At 40.6% G+C, this 13,532-nt stretch overlaps 1 protein-coding gene across 2 annotated transcripts in view; it reads right to left on the bottom strand.

Moving 5' to 3' along the window:
• Positions 1–13,532, bottom strand: part of RNLS (renalase, FAD dependent amine oxidase) — a 148,195-nt gene that overhangs the window by 9,755 nt on the left and 124,908 nt on the right. For both annotated transcript variants that reach the window (XM_074999525.1, XM_074999524.1), the window contains exon 6: positions 8,204–8,379. In XM_074999525.1, the coding sequence (XP_074855626.1) occupies positions 8,204–8,379 (176 nt within the window). The remainder of the gene's footprint in view (positions 1–8,203; positions 8,380–13,532) is intronic.

A 13,532-nucleotide genomic window follows, 5' to 3' on the forward strand; every position in this document is an offset into this window, starting at 1 on the left:
TCCCTAGCTAATACTCAGTCCAGCCACTGAAGCAGTTTTGTCTGCTTTTCTTTTCTTTCATGTTGGTGTGAAAGGAGGGTGACATCATCAACAAAATCAATGTTCTCTAGATGTTTGAAAAGTGTCCATTGAATGCCTCATTGATGGCCATCTCTTGTCCTGTTCATAATCCAGTCCATTGTGATCAAGAACAGGAAAGGTGACAATAAGCACCCTTGTCACACTCCTGACAGAATGCTGATGGATTCTGTCAAGACATCATTGTGAATAATGTGGCATGTTGAAGGTTCATACATTGAGTGAATCAAGCTAGTAATTTTGGATGGAATGCCATGGTGTTGCAGCAGGTTCCACAAAGTGTCTCTATCAATGCTGTCAGAGGCTTTTTCAAAGTCTAAGAAGGAGATGTACAGGGGTGAGTTCCATTAGAACAACTGTTCTGTGATTACTCTGACCATTGCTATTTGGTCAGTACAGGATCTCTCACTTTGGAAGCTGGCCTGTTCTTCCCTGAGCTATTGATTTCTGTCTGCATTCTCTCCATGAGAATCCTATTGAACACTTTTCCTGGAATGGACAGTAATTTGATGCCCCTCCAGGTCTTGCATTCCTTTAGGTTGCCTCACAGGAACGTAAGAAAGGCCATTACTGGGTCAGACCAAAGGTACATCTAGCCCAGCATCCCATCTGCCGACAGTGGCCAGTGCCAGGTGCCCCAGAGGGGGTGGACCGAAGATAATGATCAAGTGACTTGTCTCCTGCCATCCATCTCCAGCCTCTGACAAACAGAGGCCAGAGACACCATTCCTTCCCGCTGGCTAATAGCCTCTTATGTCCTAACCTCCATGAATTTATCTAGCTCTTCTTTGAACTTTCTTATAGTTCTAGCCTTCAACTTCCTCTAGCAAGGAGTTTCACAGGTTGACTCTGCACTGGCTGAAACAGAACTTTCTTTGATTAGTTTTAAACCTGCTACCCATTCATTTCACTTGGTGTCCTCTAGTTCTTATATTATGGGAACAAGAAAATAACTTATCTTTATTCACCCTCTCCACACCGCCCATGATTTTATATACTTCTATCATATCCCCCCTCAGTCTCTTCTTGTCTAAACTGAAAAGTCCCAGTCTCATTAACCTCTCCTCATATGGGACCCATTCCAGACCCCTAATCATTTTAGTTGCCCTTTTCTGAACCTTTTCTAATGCCAAAATATCTTTTTTGAGGTCAGACGACCACATCTGTACACAGTATTCAAGATGTGGGCATACCATAGCTTTATAAAGGGGCAGTAAAATATTGTCTTATTTTTCTATCCCTTTTTAAATAATTCCTAACATCCTATTTGCTGTTTTGACTGCTGCTGCACACTGTGTGAATGTTTTTAGAGAACTATCCATGATAACCCTATCTTTCCTGATTAGTTGTACCTAAATTAGCCCCCATCATATTGAATGCATACTTGGGGTTATTTTTTCCAATGTGCATTACTTTACACTTATCAACATTAAATTTCATTTGTCATTTTGTTGCCCAATCACTGACTATGATGAGATCTTCTTGAAGTTCTGCTTTCGTCTTGACTATTTTGAACACTTTAGTGTTGTCTGCAAACATTACCACCTCACTACTTACCCCTTTCTCTAGATCATTTACGAATAAGTTGAACAGGATTGGTCCTAGGACTGATGCTTGGGGAACATCACTTGTTATCCTTCTCTATTCAGAAAATTTACCATTTATTCCTACCCCGTTTCCTGTCTTTTAACCAGTTCTCAGTCCATGAAAGGATCTTCCCTCTTCTCCCATGACAACCTAATTTACACAAGAGCCTTTGGTGAGGGACTTTGTCTAAGGCTTTCTGGAAATCTAAGTACACTCTATCTACTGGATCCCCCTCGTCTGCATGTTTGTTAACCCCTTCAAAGACTTCTAATAGATTAGTAAGATATGATTTCCCTTTAATAAAACCATGTGGACTTTTGCCTAACAAATTATGTTCATGTTGGCTTTCTTTGGAAGCTTGATAAGGCAGTCATGTTTCCAATCATGTGGGATCTCTTCAGTGTCCCAGATTTTTCCCAAACACATCAGCAACCACCTAGTGAGGTCAGCTATACCAGCATAAAGGTGCTTATGCTGGTATAGTTTGTCTTGGCACATTTATCAAAGCAGAGAGAGAAAATTGATGTCAAAGGGCTTCTGGAAGCTTTATTAGAAAAGTCACAATTCCAGCTGCTTAGTTTACTGTCCATCAAATAAATATAGTTTAGCTAGTGGAAACTGTAGTTCTACTCTGAAAACTGACTGTAAAAGCAGTATTATGGGAGCCCTGATTCATTGTTTCTCAATAAATTTCAGCTCACATAAAATGTTTTTAATAATTACCAAGCTTTGCAGAGTCAATCTGCAGCCTGTAAATCTAGATTGGGTTGTTTATTTTTTTTAAAGTATCCCTTTACAGAAGAACACATCTGCCTTCTTTAATTATCACATGGCTGCTATTTTCAAAACATGTATTACTTCTATCAGTTAACTCTCAGAACATGACTAAAAGAAGACATAATTGTGTACGCGAGTGCATTGGTAGAAAAAAATTATGTAATGCATTTCTTAGTAAACCTCAATTCTGCCCAGACGTGCACAGCTTCAACTTCCTTTGATTTCTGTGTCGCAGCCTATCACCCTGCCCTCGTAGGAAAGGGTAGAAACTTGGAGTCCAATTTTGCCCTTACATACACAGGTTACTCCAGTTAATTTAGTGGAAATTCTAGTAAATGGAGAGCGAGAGAGAGTGTAGGCATCTTAATTTTCCCGATAATGAAAACACAACTGCGTGGATGCTATGGGCAGGGGGAGTGTTCTCCTCTCGACAGACAAGGCATCCACAACAATGGGCAGCCCTGACGGCTGTGCTTCCGGGCGCCTGTTTTGGAGCGAGAGCATCTGGGCAGCTGGCTGCTCTGTTGACAGAGGAGAACACTCTTCTGCTCTCTGCCAACAGACATGTCAGGAACTTTTCCGACAGTGATTTTTGTCAACCGATCACTGGAGTGTAACCACAGCCACAGTGTATAGACAACAGTTCGTATCAACATTCCCTCTAATTTTTTCCATCCGGCGTGCCATACATTTTATGTGCATTGAGGTATGTTCACAACCAGTAGAAACACATACGGCCAACTCTGCTGCTCTGTTCATAGCTAGGTGGCATTTGATTCTTTTCTCAATGGCTGCCCAAGAGCTCAGCTTACAGGGAAGATTGGTTAGTATTCTCCATAGACTTCTAATTATCTGTATACTTTTCCCCCAAAGCTGCACTGTAGACGACAAGAAGAAATCCGTTCTAAAGATGAGATGTTGTGCATGCTGGGAGATAGTCCTTTTAACTAAAAAAAAAAAAGACTTAATTGGTCTTCACACAAACGGACTCTAAAATTTAAAAGTTCAGATGGCAAAGCTTGCAAAACAGAAAATGTCCATAATCTGAAACACCAAATAGGTTATAGCTGCAGAGCACTGGCTGAATCATGGCCTAATTTCCTCCACCAATAATATTACACCCATGCAGTTGCTCCTCAGTAGCCCATTAAGAGAATCTGATAACTACTCTGACTTAAACCTGAGTATATCAATAATTAAATATTTGGAGCATTTGAAATTGGCACCCTTGCAGGGAAAATCCAGTTTAAAATGAACATATCAATGGAAGAATCCAGATGATGCCAACAATTATTGAAAAAATGTTTTAAAGTTTCATTTAATCAGTATCTATTCATTTCAAAGTACTTGGACTGCATGGGGTTTATTTTTGGTAACGTGTTTTATGCCAGGAATACGTCACTAATGACATTACTGTGTTAAACTACATAGTAAGAGCCTGTGACAGTATTTTAAGCATGTTCCCCATTTTCACACTTTGTTCTAACATGTTTTCATTGTATGTGACAAGACTGAATGTGTTGTATGAAATCACTATTCAAAGCAGCTAATATCAGTTCGTCAACAATGTAAGACTAGTGTAGGAGGGTGGGTTTAAAGTAAGTGAAATCAAGGCGGAAGGGAAGGGAGAGGGGACAGAGTAGATAAGAACTGGGTTGGAAGCTGATGCTAGAAACAGACAAAGGAGGACCGTGGGAAAAAAGCAGCTGGAGAGAGAAGGGAGGGAAGGAAAAATTAGACTGAAAAATTGGAAAAGAAAATAATCCAGAGAGGGGGAGAGAGAGAGAAAAAAAAAGAAAATACAGAGCAACAGTAGTTTGGAAGAGAACAGGGCAGGAATGAGGAAAACGTTACTGGAAATTAAGGAGAAAAAAAGTGGAAGAGGCAGTTTTTCCCTCCATCATTCCTCGACCATCGACACTCTTGGATCAAAAATGTATTTTGGCTGACTCAGGTAACTTTGCAGTACAGTTGTACACTCCAGTCAATTAGCGAAATCCTGGTCCACTGAAATCAATGGGATCCTTGTTCTTTGACGTCAATATGACTAGAACTTCACCCGTTCTTTCGTTCTTCCTTCCTTCCTCCCTCTCTCCCAATGACAATAGAACATCACATATACTAGGTCAGTAATTAACAGGAAGAGAAGTGAATACTCTGCAGAAAATAATTCTCATTGGCCATTGCTTAGCCTTCAAAAGTAGAAAAAGGGGGCAGTGAGAGAGCGTACATAGTAACCATGCCTCTGTAGGATGCTAAGGGTCAAATCAAGGATCAAAGAGGGATGACCAAATCATGAGCTCCATGGGGACAAATATCCAACAATATCAAGTACTATCCTTAGAAGAGTTTTCAGACCCTTCACAAAATAGAGAATACACAAGTATTATCTGAACAATAAAAAGGTAAAGAATATTTCACCATTTGGTAACTTTCCCCCACCCTCGGTCACAACTGCATTTACATCACTTTCACACTTTTGACCAGTTAGAATGCATTTAAAAAACGCTAACAAGCTCAGCTATTCATGGACATTGAAAAGAATATGATGATGGGTATGGCCTTGGGCTTCATTTATAATGCTTACATTCATCCCTGTGGTATCTACGGAATAGCTGGGATTTTCCTGTGTGGACCACCTGCAACCCTCTCTCCATCATTTAGTGTTTTGCTTTACTAGCAGCTTGGAGATACACCTTCCTTTTCAGGAGGCAACACCTGTAGGGGAATCTGCAGCAAATTATAGTCCCTCAGTTAGTATTACACATGAGAAATAATGTAGTTTGTGTGCATACTGTACATCCTGCCAGCGACCACATTTCTATTCAGGTCAGTAGACTATTTATTTCTAAGTTTTTCACATAGGTCAAAGTCATTGAGGAGAACAACAGAGGAAGGGCTTGTAGGGGAACAGTCTTTGTACGCTGCTCAGTCAATCTTTCATATCCCCCTTCTGAATGTTTTAAATTGTTTCTAATTTGCAAATCACATGCAAATAGTGAGCATTCAACCTTAAATATGACTTTATATTGATAAAATGAGACAAGGCGATCATGTTCATGTATGTGAATCAAAACAGTGTCTTTGGAGTCCATTTTGATAGGTTACCCCTCACATAAAGTGACTCTTATCAGAGAGATGTCCTGGGTATGGAAGTCTTTGATTTTAGATGCTAATATAGTCTTATCATAATTAAACCATGGCATATAGAAGTGCAGTTCAATACGGTATGAGTCAAAGTTTGGAAGCATTAATCCCTCATTCTCTTTGGGTAATTGTAATGTCTTCATTTTAATCCTGGATTGTCTTTGGCCCTTATGAAAGACATAACTTCTGTATTTAATTAACAAGCAGGATAAATCCCACCTAAAATGTCTGGGGAAGACCCTTACATCTAGATCCTTTTTGCTTCAGAGCAAACCTTATCAAAATTTAAAATAAAGATAATTTTGAGGGAATTAGTGAGATTTGAACTCAGGTATTTAGATAGGGATTATTTGTATGGGGCCAGCCTTCTGATACAAGGATGAGTTTTATCAAGATAATAGCTCGGTTTTGTACATTCACCTAGTATATTAAATTCTTGTGGTAATTCTTCCTGTGGAATGGAGCTGTGGAAATAAATTAGTTTGTTCGGTACTGGTCCTGTTTAGATCGTCTCTTAAATGTACCTTAAAAGTGCCAAGGTCAAGAGCATTCCTGAAAGTGGAAATGTTTCATATAATCCTTTTGTTTTAATGCTACATCTTCGTCTTTTATAGATGCTTAAAACCCTGGTTTCATCCTGAAAATCCAACCTAGTGAGCTTTTCTACTTTTTTAAAAAAATTGTCACTCTGCAGCATTTACACAAACAAAACAGGTAATAGAAGTGTTTTGATACGAGAAACATTAAGCTCCAATTTCATCCTGAGAGTGAAATCTTTTATCTATTCTAGAAGACTAAAAGAGAACTGAGAATATCAGACCACTGTTATATCTATTAAATTTACAGGGAAATAATACAAAAATTATAGAACTGTCTAGAATGAGAAAGCTAATGGTTGAAATCGTTGGTGATTGGAGAGAAGACTGAAGCTAGTAAATGAAATCATGTGTCACTGGACGTTGACAGCAGAGTGGGGAGAGCTATCAATTGTTCAGGGACTTAGTATTTTAGAATCTAGCAACTTCTAAAAGATGGGCAGAGCCTCCAAAAGCATTTATGTTATGGCTTAATTTTTCAATTATTGAAAAATGGACAAATTCCAGGACACAGTAAAGATAATAGCAAAATATAGTATTCAGAAAGATGAAAAAATGAACCTATTATTTAAAACAAGGTCTATTCTTATGAAGTAATTATTTATTCTGTTTAAAATATTTAGCAATGAGTATGGATTTAAAAGAAAGGGTCTGATCACCTAGGAAAACTTGTTTTACAAGGGCTTTCATGGTATAAATTATCTTGCAGAAGGTCTTTATTAAGTTGATTCAGTGCCATCAAATTAAATGCCTTTTTTAGGCTTTTAATTAATACACATTCTCGTGGCAAATAAACCAGAATTCTACCATACACAATATATATGGATCTGTATCACCAATAGCCCCATGATAAAAATCAATCATATAGCAATTGAAGGGAATATTACAATTAAGAGCACTGTGAGATATGAGCAAAATCAAATGAAGTCTGCAAAATATGCTACAAGGGCATAATAATGCCAAGGACAATGGATTTATTTTATTTAGCTCAACCACCAGTTTTGCTTTTAAGCTCTCCCTTCATCCTAACACCATGTCCCTACCTGCTTCTCTTTAAAGCACACGTTTCAAACAGCCACAAAACCCTAGCCCTCCACTCCAAGTGTGAACTATATACACATTAGAAAGGGTAGAAAAGAATCTAAATAAAAATAGATTTTTAAAAATTATCTAATTTATTATGTTTATCTAAAATAAATTATTATATGAAGGATTATAATGGATCAACAACTCAACATGAACTCCCAGGGCTGTGATGGGGGAAGAAGGCTAATGAGGATGTATGAACAGGAAAGTAGGACATATGACTAGATAGATGATTTTATCTGGTATACAGCATTTGTGGGACTGCTATGGGATTACTGTACCCAGTTGTTGCATTTACATTTTAAAGAAGATGTTGAAAACTGGACAGAGTGAAGACACGAGCCACCAAAAATGACTGAAGGGTGGGAGAAAATGCTCTACAGTGAGAGACTTAGAGATCAATCTATTTAGTTTATCAAAAAGAAGAATGAAAGGGAACGATTAAAATCTGTAAATATCTTCAGAGGGAGACAATACCAGGCAGTAGTAAGGTATTTAATCCAGCAGAGAGAGGCTGAACAAGAACCAATGACCGGCTGTTAAAGACAGACAAATTCTGAATTAGAAATAAGGCATAAATTTTAATGGTGACAGTGACAAACCATTTGGCTGAAACTACCAATAGAATGGCTACTGATTGTCCTTTGTAATTAGACTTTTTCCGATTTATTCTCTGTAAATCTGTGGATAGCTGACAATGCACTTCACTTGAAGTGTCCTGCATACATGGGATACAGTATACCTGTAAAACAGCATTGCCTATATATAACCACATAGAAGCTTTCTTCCATAATGATTGATTGTGAAGCATTCTACAAATTGATTGTACATATATACAAGAGTCCAGTATCATTACACAATTTTCTTCAGAGTAAGCTGTAATTTAATTGTCTCTCTAAAACTCACTGATCATTTTTATAATGGAAAATTACCTGGGAGTATCTCCATTTCTGGCATTTGATGTTAGCTGGCTTAGGCAAACCTGGCATAATGTTCTCCAAGTGATGCAGGATTATTGACTGCACTTTTTCCTTATCCCATTCTAGATGTGCAATTCCAAATGGCACACTGGTATGTACAACAACAGATGGTCCAAATTCAGAAGATTCTGTATGGGTGACATAGAAGGACAGATAGCTGCTTTCAGAAAATAATTGCACAATTTTCACTGAATCAACAACTGCTATACTGCTCCTTAATTCAAAAATGTAGTTGTGGAAATTGATAGATGTCATGAATACCAGGCTGCCTAAAATGAAATTAAATAGAATACATTACAGACACCTTCCTTACTGCTAAAAGTTACTCAGTTTGTGACCTTGAAGATTTTGTGCCTATATTGAAAAGGTGTATATAAAGTATCCTTTATGATGTGGACAACCAATGAAATAGAGGTCTTTAAGTGAAATGGGAGTATGTACTAAATCAGGATAGCAGCACTGAACTTTGTTAGTTATACAGAATGTTCTTCATTAGGGTTTAATACCATGAATTAATTTGCTAGATATACAGTTTGAGCCTGGGTTCTCATCTCTGCAGAGATGTCAAGTCATTTGCTGCTCATTCTGAATTCTCCACAAGTGTACATAAGAAAATGAAAAAAGAGCAAGAAGCTGCATGTGGTGTTCTACGGAAATATGTGAAACTCATGTGGAAACTAACACATTTGCTTGTGGATGTCATTTGGGACTGGTTACTTCTCACCATTTGGATAAGGTTTCTTAGGAACTGCTGCTGCTCTGGGGAAGGAGGAGGATGTGAGGTCACTAGCGAGGGCGGGTCAGGATTCTTATTTATATACAGTGAATCTTAACAAAGGCTATATCTACACTAGAGCATAAAGTAGATTTTAAGGCACTTAACTTGATTTTACAATGTGACTGGCTTCACTGCAGATACCATTAAGTCATCAATTTTAAGGGGCGTTAAGGCTGACTTTCTTGCCCTGCCCCTCTGCTGTCGTGTAACGCCACCTTTGCACTTACCAGGTCGAATTAATGCTAGTGTGGAAACAAGTGTTGTTTTAAATCAATTTTATTGGCCTCTAGAGGTATCCCACAATGCCCCAAATGTGTCCATTCTGGCCACTTTCACCTCCGCTGCTCTCCAGGTGTGCAGGAAGTACATAACAGGAAGCCCAGCAATTTGAACTCATTTTCTTTCTGGCCCACATGGTGATCCCATCTAGCCTTGATTTCTCAGGATTGCAAAACAGCCCCAGCATGGAGCCATCAGGAGATCAAGGATCTCATTTCTGCATGGGTGGGTGAATCTGTCCTGACTAAACACCAGGGATACTCAGCAGTGTTGGGTGAAAATCATGCTCCCACACACACCCATGTGGCCACTGGGCTGTGCAGGCCATGCCTGCAGACAGCGGCATTCCCTGTCCTGCATGGGGTGAAGGCTTCTTCCCTTGCCAGAATTTAGTAGGAGACACCAAGAAATTTGTTTAATGTGTTCTGGGAGCACCTAACTGACTGAACCATTTCAACAGGTTGCTCAACTTGTTTTCTGTGCTTCACATTTGTATCTGGCATCCCCCTGTCCCCTCCCCGCCCCAAGCTGCCATGCAGCTGGCAGGCTAGGCCCCGGCCCACCACACCATGTGGTGGCTGTGCAATGTGGACAATGCTTCCAGACAGCAGCATGTCCTGCCCTGCGCGGGGTGAAGGGTTCTTCCCAGCGAGAAACTTGTTTTCTTCATTTCACGTTTCATGGGGCTGGCCCCAGCAACATGCCATGCACCTGGGGGTTAGCTTCCTGTCACAAAACATTTACGGGCTGCCTTCCCCCCAGGCACCAGACACCCAACTGACTGAACCATTTCAACTGGTTGCTTAACATTTTATGGGGCTGCCTCCCCCACCCCAGGCTCCATGAACCTGGGGTCTAGACCCCTGCCACAAGCATTTTATGGGCCAGTACTTTCTCTTCCCAAATCGTGTGGCTCTGGGGTGGATTTCCTGTGACATAATGGAGCTAGTGGTCTCTCTCTCTTCTCTTTTGCACACAGGCAGTTACTAGGGCTAGGGCTACTTTACTTAAAGAGGCAAGGGAATCCCTTCATTCTTTCCTCAACTTTTCTATCTTCTAATGCTTCCTTAACTTTTCCTTCTCTTCTCAAGATACTACCAGTTCTGACAGGGTAATAGCTCCTGCCAGTAGCCATTAGACACCAACACTTTGTGGAATCCTTTCCTTCTCCTCTATTTGGTCTTGGGGATTCATAATGAGTCTGGAGCTAATACTTCTAATGGTCTCCTCACCTCATGTTGGAGATGAGGTCACCTCACGGCCTCTCTAGAGTGTTCTTCGCTTCTGCGTGGTGATGATTCACAGATTTTTCTCTCTGTACATCAAACCTGGCACCTTCAGCTAGATATGCTACCACTTTTTCATTGTATGTTTCCTTAAAAATAATATGAAGTCTTTCCCTAGTCGCATGGATCCTATCTGGTGTATTTTCACCAGGGGAAGAGACGCTAACCACTAGAAACCAATGCCCTTTCTGTTTCCTTCTCTCCTTCTTCTGAGCAATGCCAACTACTAGAAACCAATGTCCTCTGGGATTCCCTACTTTTCCTTTTTTCTTTGGGAATAATATGAAGTCTTTCCCTAGTTGCATGGGTCCTGTTTGGTGTATTTTCACTGGGGGAAGAGACTTCTGAAAATGGCCATTCTTCACTTCTGTATGGTGATGACTTACAATTTTTTTTTATTTCCTCTCTAGTTCAAACTTGGCTCCTTCTGCCTTTCTCTATCTGTCTCTCTCCACGTGTGTTTAATGGCAATTTGAAGTCTCTTGAAAAAAACTCTTTTGTAAAAGTTGCCTCTTTTGTAAAGATGATTCTCCATTAAAAAAACAATCTGCCTTCTTCTGTAATGTGGACGACTCAAACAATGTCTCTCATCGGGGAAAGAGACTTCTGAGAACTCTCCATTTGTTTTCCATGAGAGGGGAATGAAGGCAATACAAGCTGGGAAGATGACAGCAACTGAATGCTACATGCTGCTAAGCTCCCTGAGTCTGGGATATCTGGGAGTTAAGGTCTACTGTAGCTGAAGGGGACTGTGATTATCTGTCAAGAACGAGGACTCTTAGAGCTACTTCTGTCTTTTTGCAACTCTCTGAAAAGCAGCAGCAAATGCCAAGTGTAATTTAAACAAATAACATCCAAAATTCTGAGGCCGATAAGCAACCACACCCATGACAACTAGAGTATGAATGTATGAGTCAAGAGGGGAACCACTTCCTCTTTCAGATCTGAACTCCTGAAGAACTGAATAAACTAACAGTGCACAGCCACAAGTGATGCGATGTACCACCAGTGTTCTAGGAACCCTGATGATCATAAATAATTTGTTTATATAATTATAAAAAGTATGAATTCCATCCATTTATATTCACTCCCTGGTGCGTTTCAAAACACAGCCTACAAACCTTCCATCCAGCAATGCTGACAGGCCCTGTGGCAAGATGGCAGGGGGACCTCGCTCTGCTCCCAAAGGGACAGGGCCAAGAGTGGAAGAGTGGAAGGGATGGCGCTAAGTGCAGTCAGGCCTTGGTGCTGCCCATACCGAGGGGCTAGGCCCCCTGCCAATTCCCTGACAGCTGCAGGCAGCCAGAGCTCCAGCTTCTGCTGCTACCAAAAGAGCAGTGGTGGTGACTGGAGCTTTGGCCCCCTTTGAAATGCCAGGCCTGGGGGCAATTGCCCACTCTGCCCACCCCCCCAGCTGGCGGCCCTGCTTAAATCTGACTTTTTTCATTTTTGTTTTTCTTTTTCTTTCTCCTGAAAGGTGCTACTTTCCTTTTCTTGTACAAGTCTCTTCCTTTCATTGTGTCCTCCTTCCCCTTCCTGTTTCTGCCATAGAGTCTTTTTTTCTTCTCTGCTCTGCCTTCATTTCATTTCACCCATCACCCTTCCCCCCTTCTTGTGCCCACACTCTCACCAACAGGGGGTAGTGAGTCAGAAAGAAGCGGGCATGGCAGGAGCTGCTGTTCTTTGGCAAGGGATGGGGAGGTGTAGGAGCTGCTGGAAGTGGAGGGGAAAGGGAACTACTGTTTGGGCTGGGTGGGAGAGACGGGCTATGGCCTTTCAGGGAAGCACACAGACAGCACCTGTTACTCAGCATACACAGAGAGTGGGGGAGAGCTCATTTAGCACTACAGAGGTAGCTCAGTGGTTTGAGCGTTGGCCTGCTAAACCTAGGGTTGTGAGCTCAATCCTTGAGGGGGCCGGTGGGGGAAGGGCATGGTGCTTGGTCCTGCCAAAAGGGCAGGGGACTGGACTTGTTAATGTCCTGAGGTCCCCTCTAGCTCTGTGAGATGTCTGTATCTCCCTCTGGGCTGAATGTGTGATGGTAGATAATCCCTGTGTCTCAGTAGCAGCCCCTTTACAGTAAGGGGTTGTTATCCAAGGGTAAGAAACTCCATCTCACAATGGGGTGTATCAGCTACAGGATTTGTTTTATTAAAACTTATGTTTCCTCTTCTATATTTTGCAATGCAAATTAATGTCAAGCCCCAAGACACAAAAAGAGAACTAATACAGAAACTGCAAACACATATACCAAATAAATCAGAACCGATTTAAAAGTTCAAGGAGTGGCACAGGGTTTTCTCTATCAATTAATCATAGACACATGTAGGTTTAAGTTCACATAGGAAATAATCTTTCATAAACAGCAGGACATTGTTTATGGCACACAACAATCATATTTTAGTTTGCTCCAAAATGACAGCTTTGGAGCATTATGAGACTTGAATTATCACGATAAGCTAGTACAAATCAGAAAATTAATTTTAAGGTAAATATACGTTTCAGGCCAAAAATTGATTTTTGGGTTTTGTTAACTATTGGAATAATCCAATTGTTCTCCATAGTATTGACTTACCACATACATGGCATCCAAAGTTATTTGCATATCTGAAGTGCTGGAACTATGCAAATACTTAAATTGTCTTTGAAATAATAATGATTAATAGACATATGATTAATGCCAATAATAAGCAGATGCAGTTACCTGGGTAAGGCACTACTGCCAGGGAACTGATCTTTTATAAAATGCGTGTCCTTAACAAGCACTATCACCTCTCTCTTGTCTGGACTGAGTCTCAGCCAGCTCATTTCCAACCATCCCAAGCCCTATCTTATCTATTCAATGGGATATTACACTGAGCCATCTAATTCAGATGAAAAGACTTAGAAGAATGTGCTATCCACATGTGGATGGCAGCACAGCAGAAGCCGTTGCACT

Source organism: Carettochelys insculpta, chromosome 7 (genome assembly GCF_033958435.1).
Source record: "Carettochelys insculpta isolate YL-2023 chromosome 7, ASM3395843v1, whole genome shotgun sequence".
Lineage (NCBI taxonomy): Eukaryota > Metazoa > Chordata > Testudines > Carettochelyidae > Carettochelys > Carettochelys insculpta.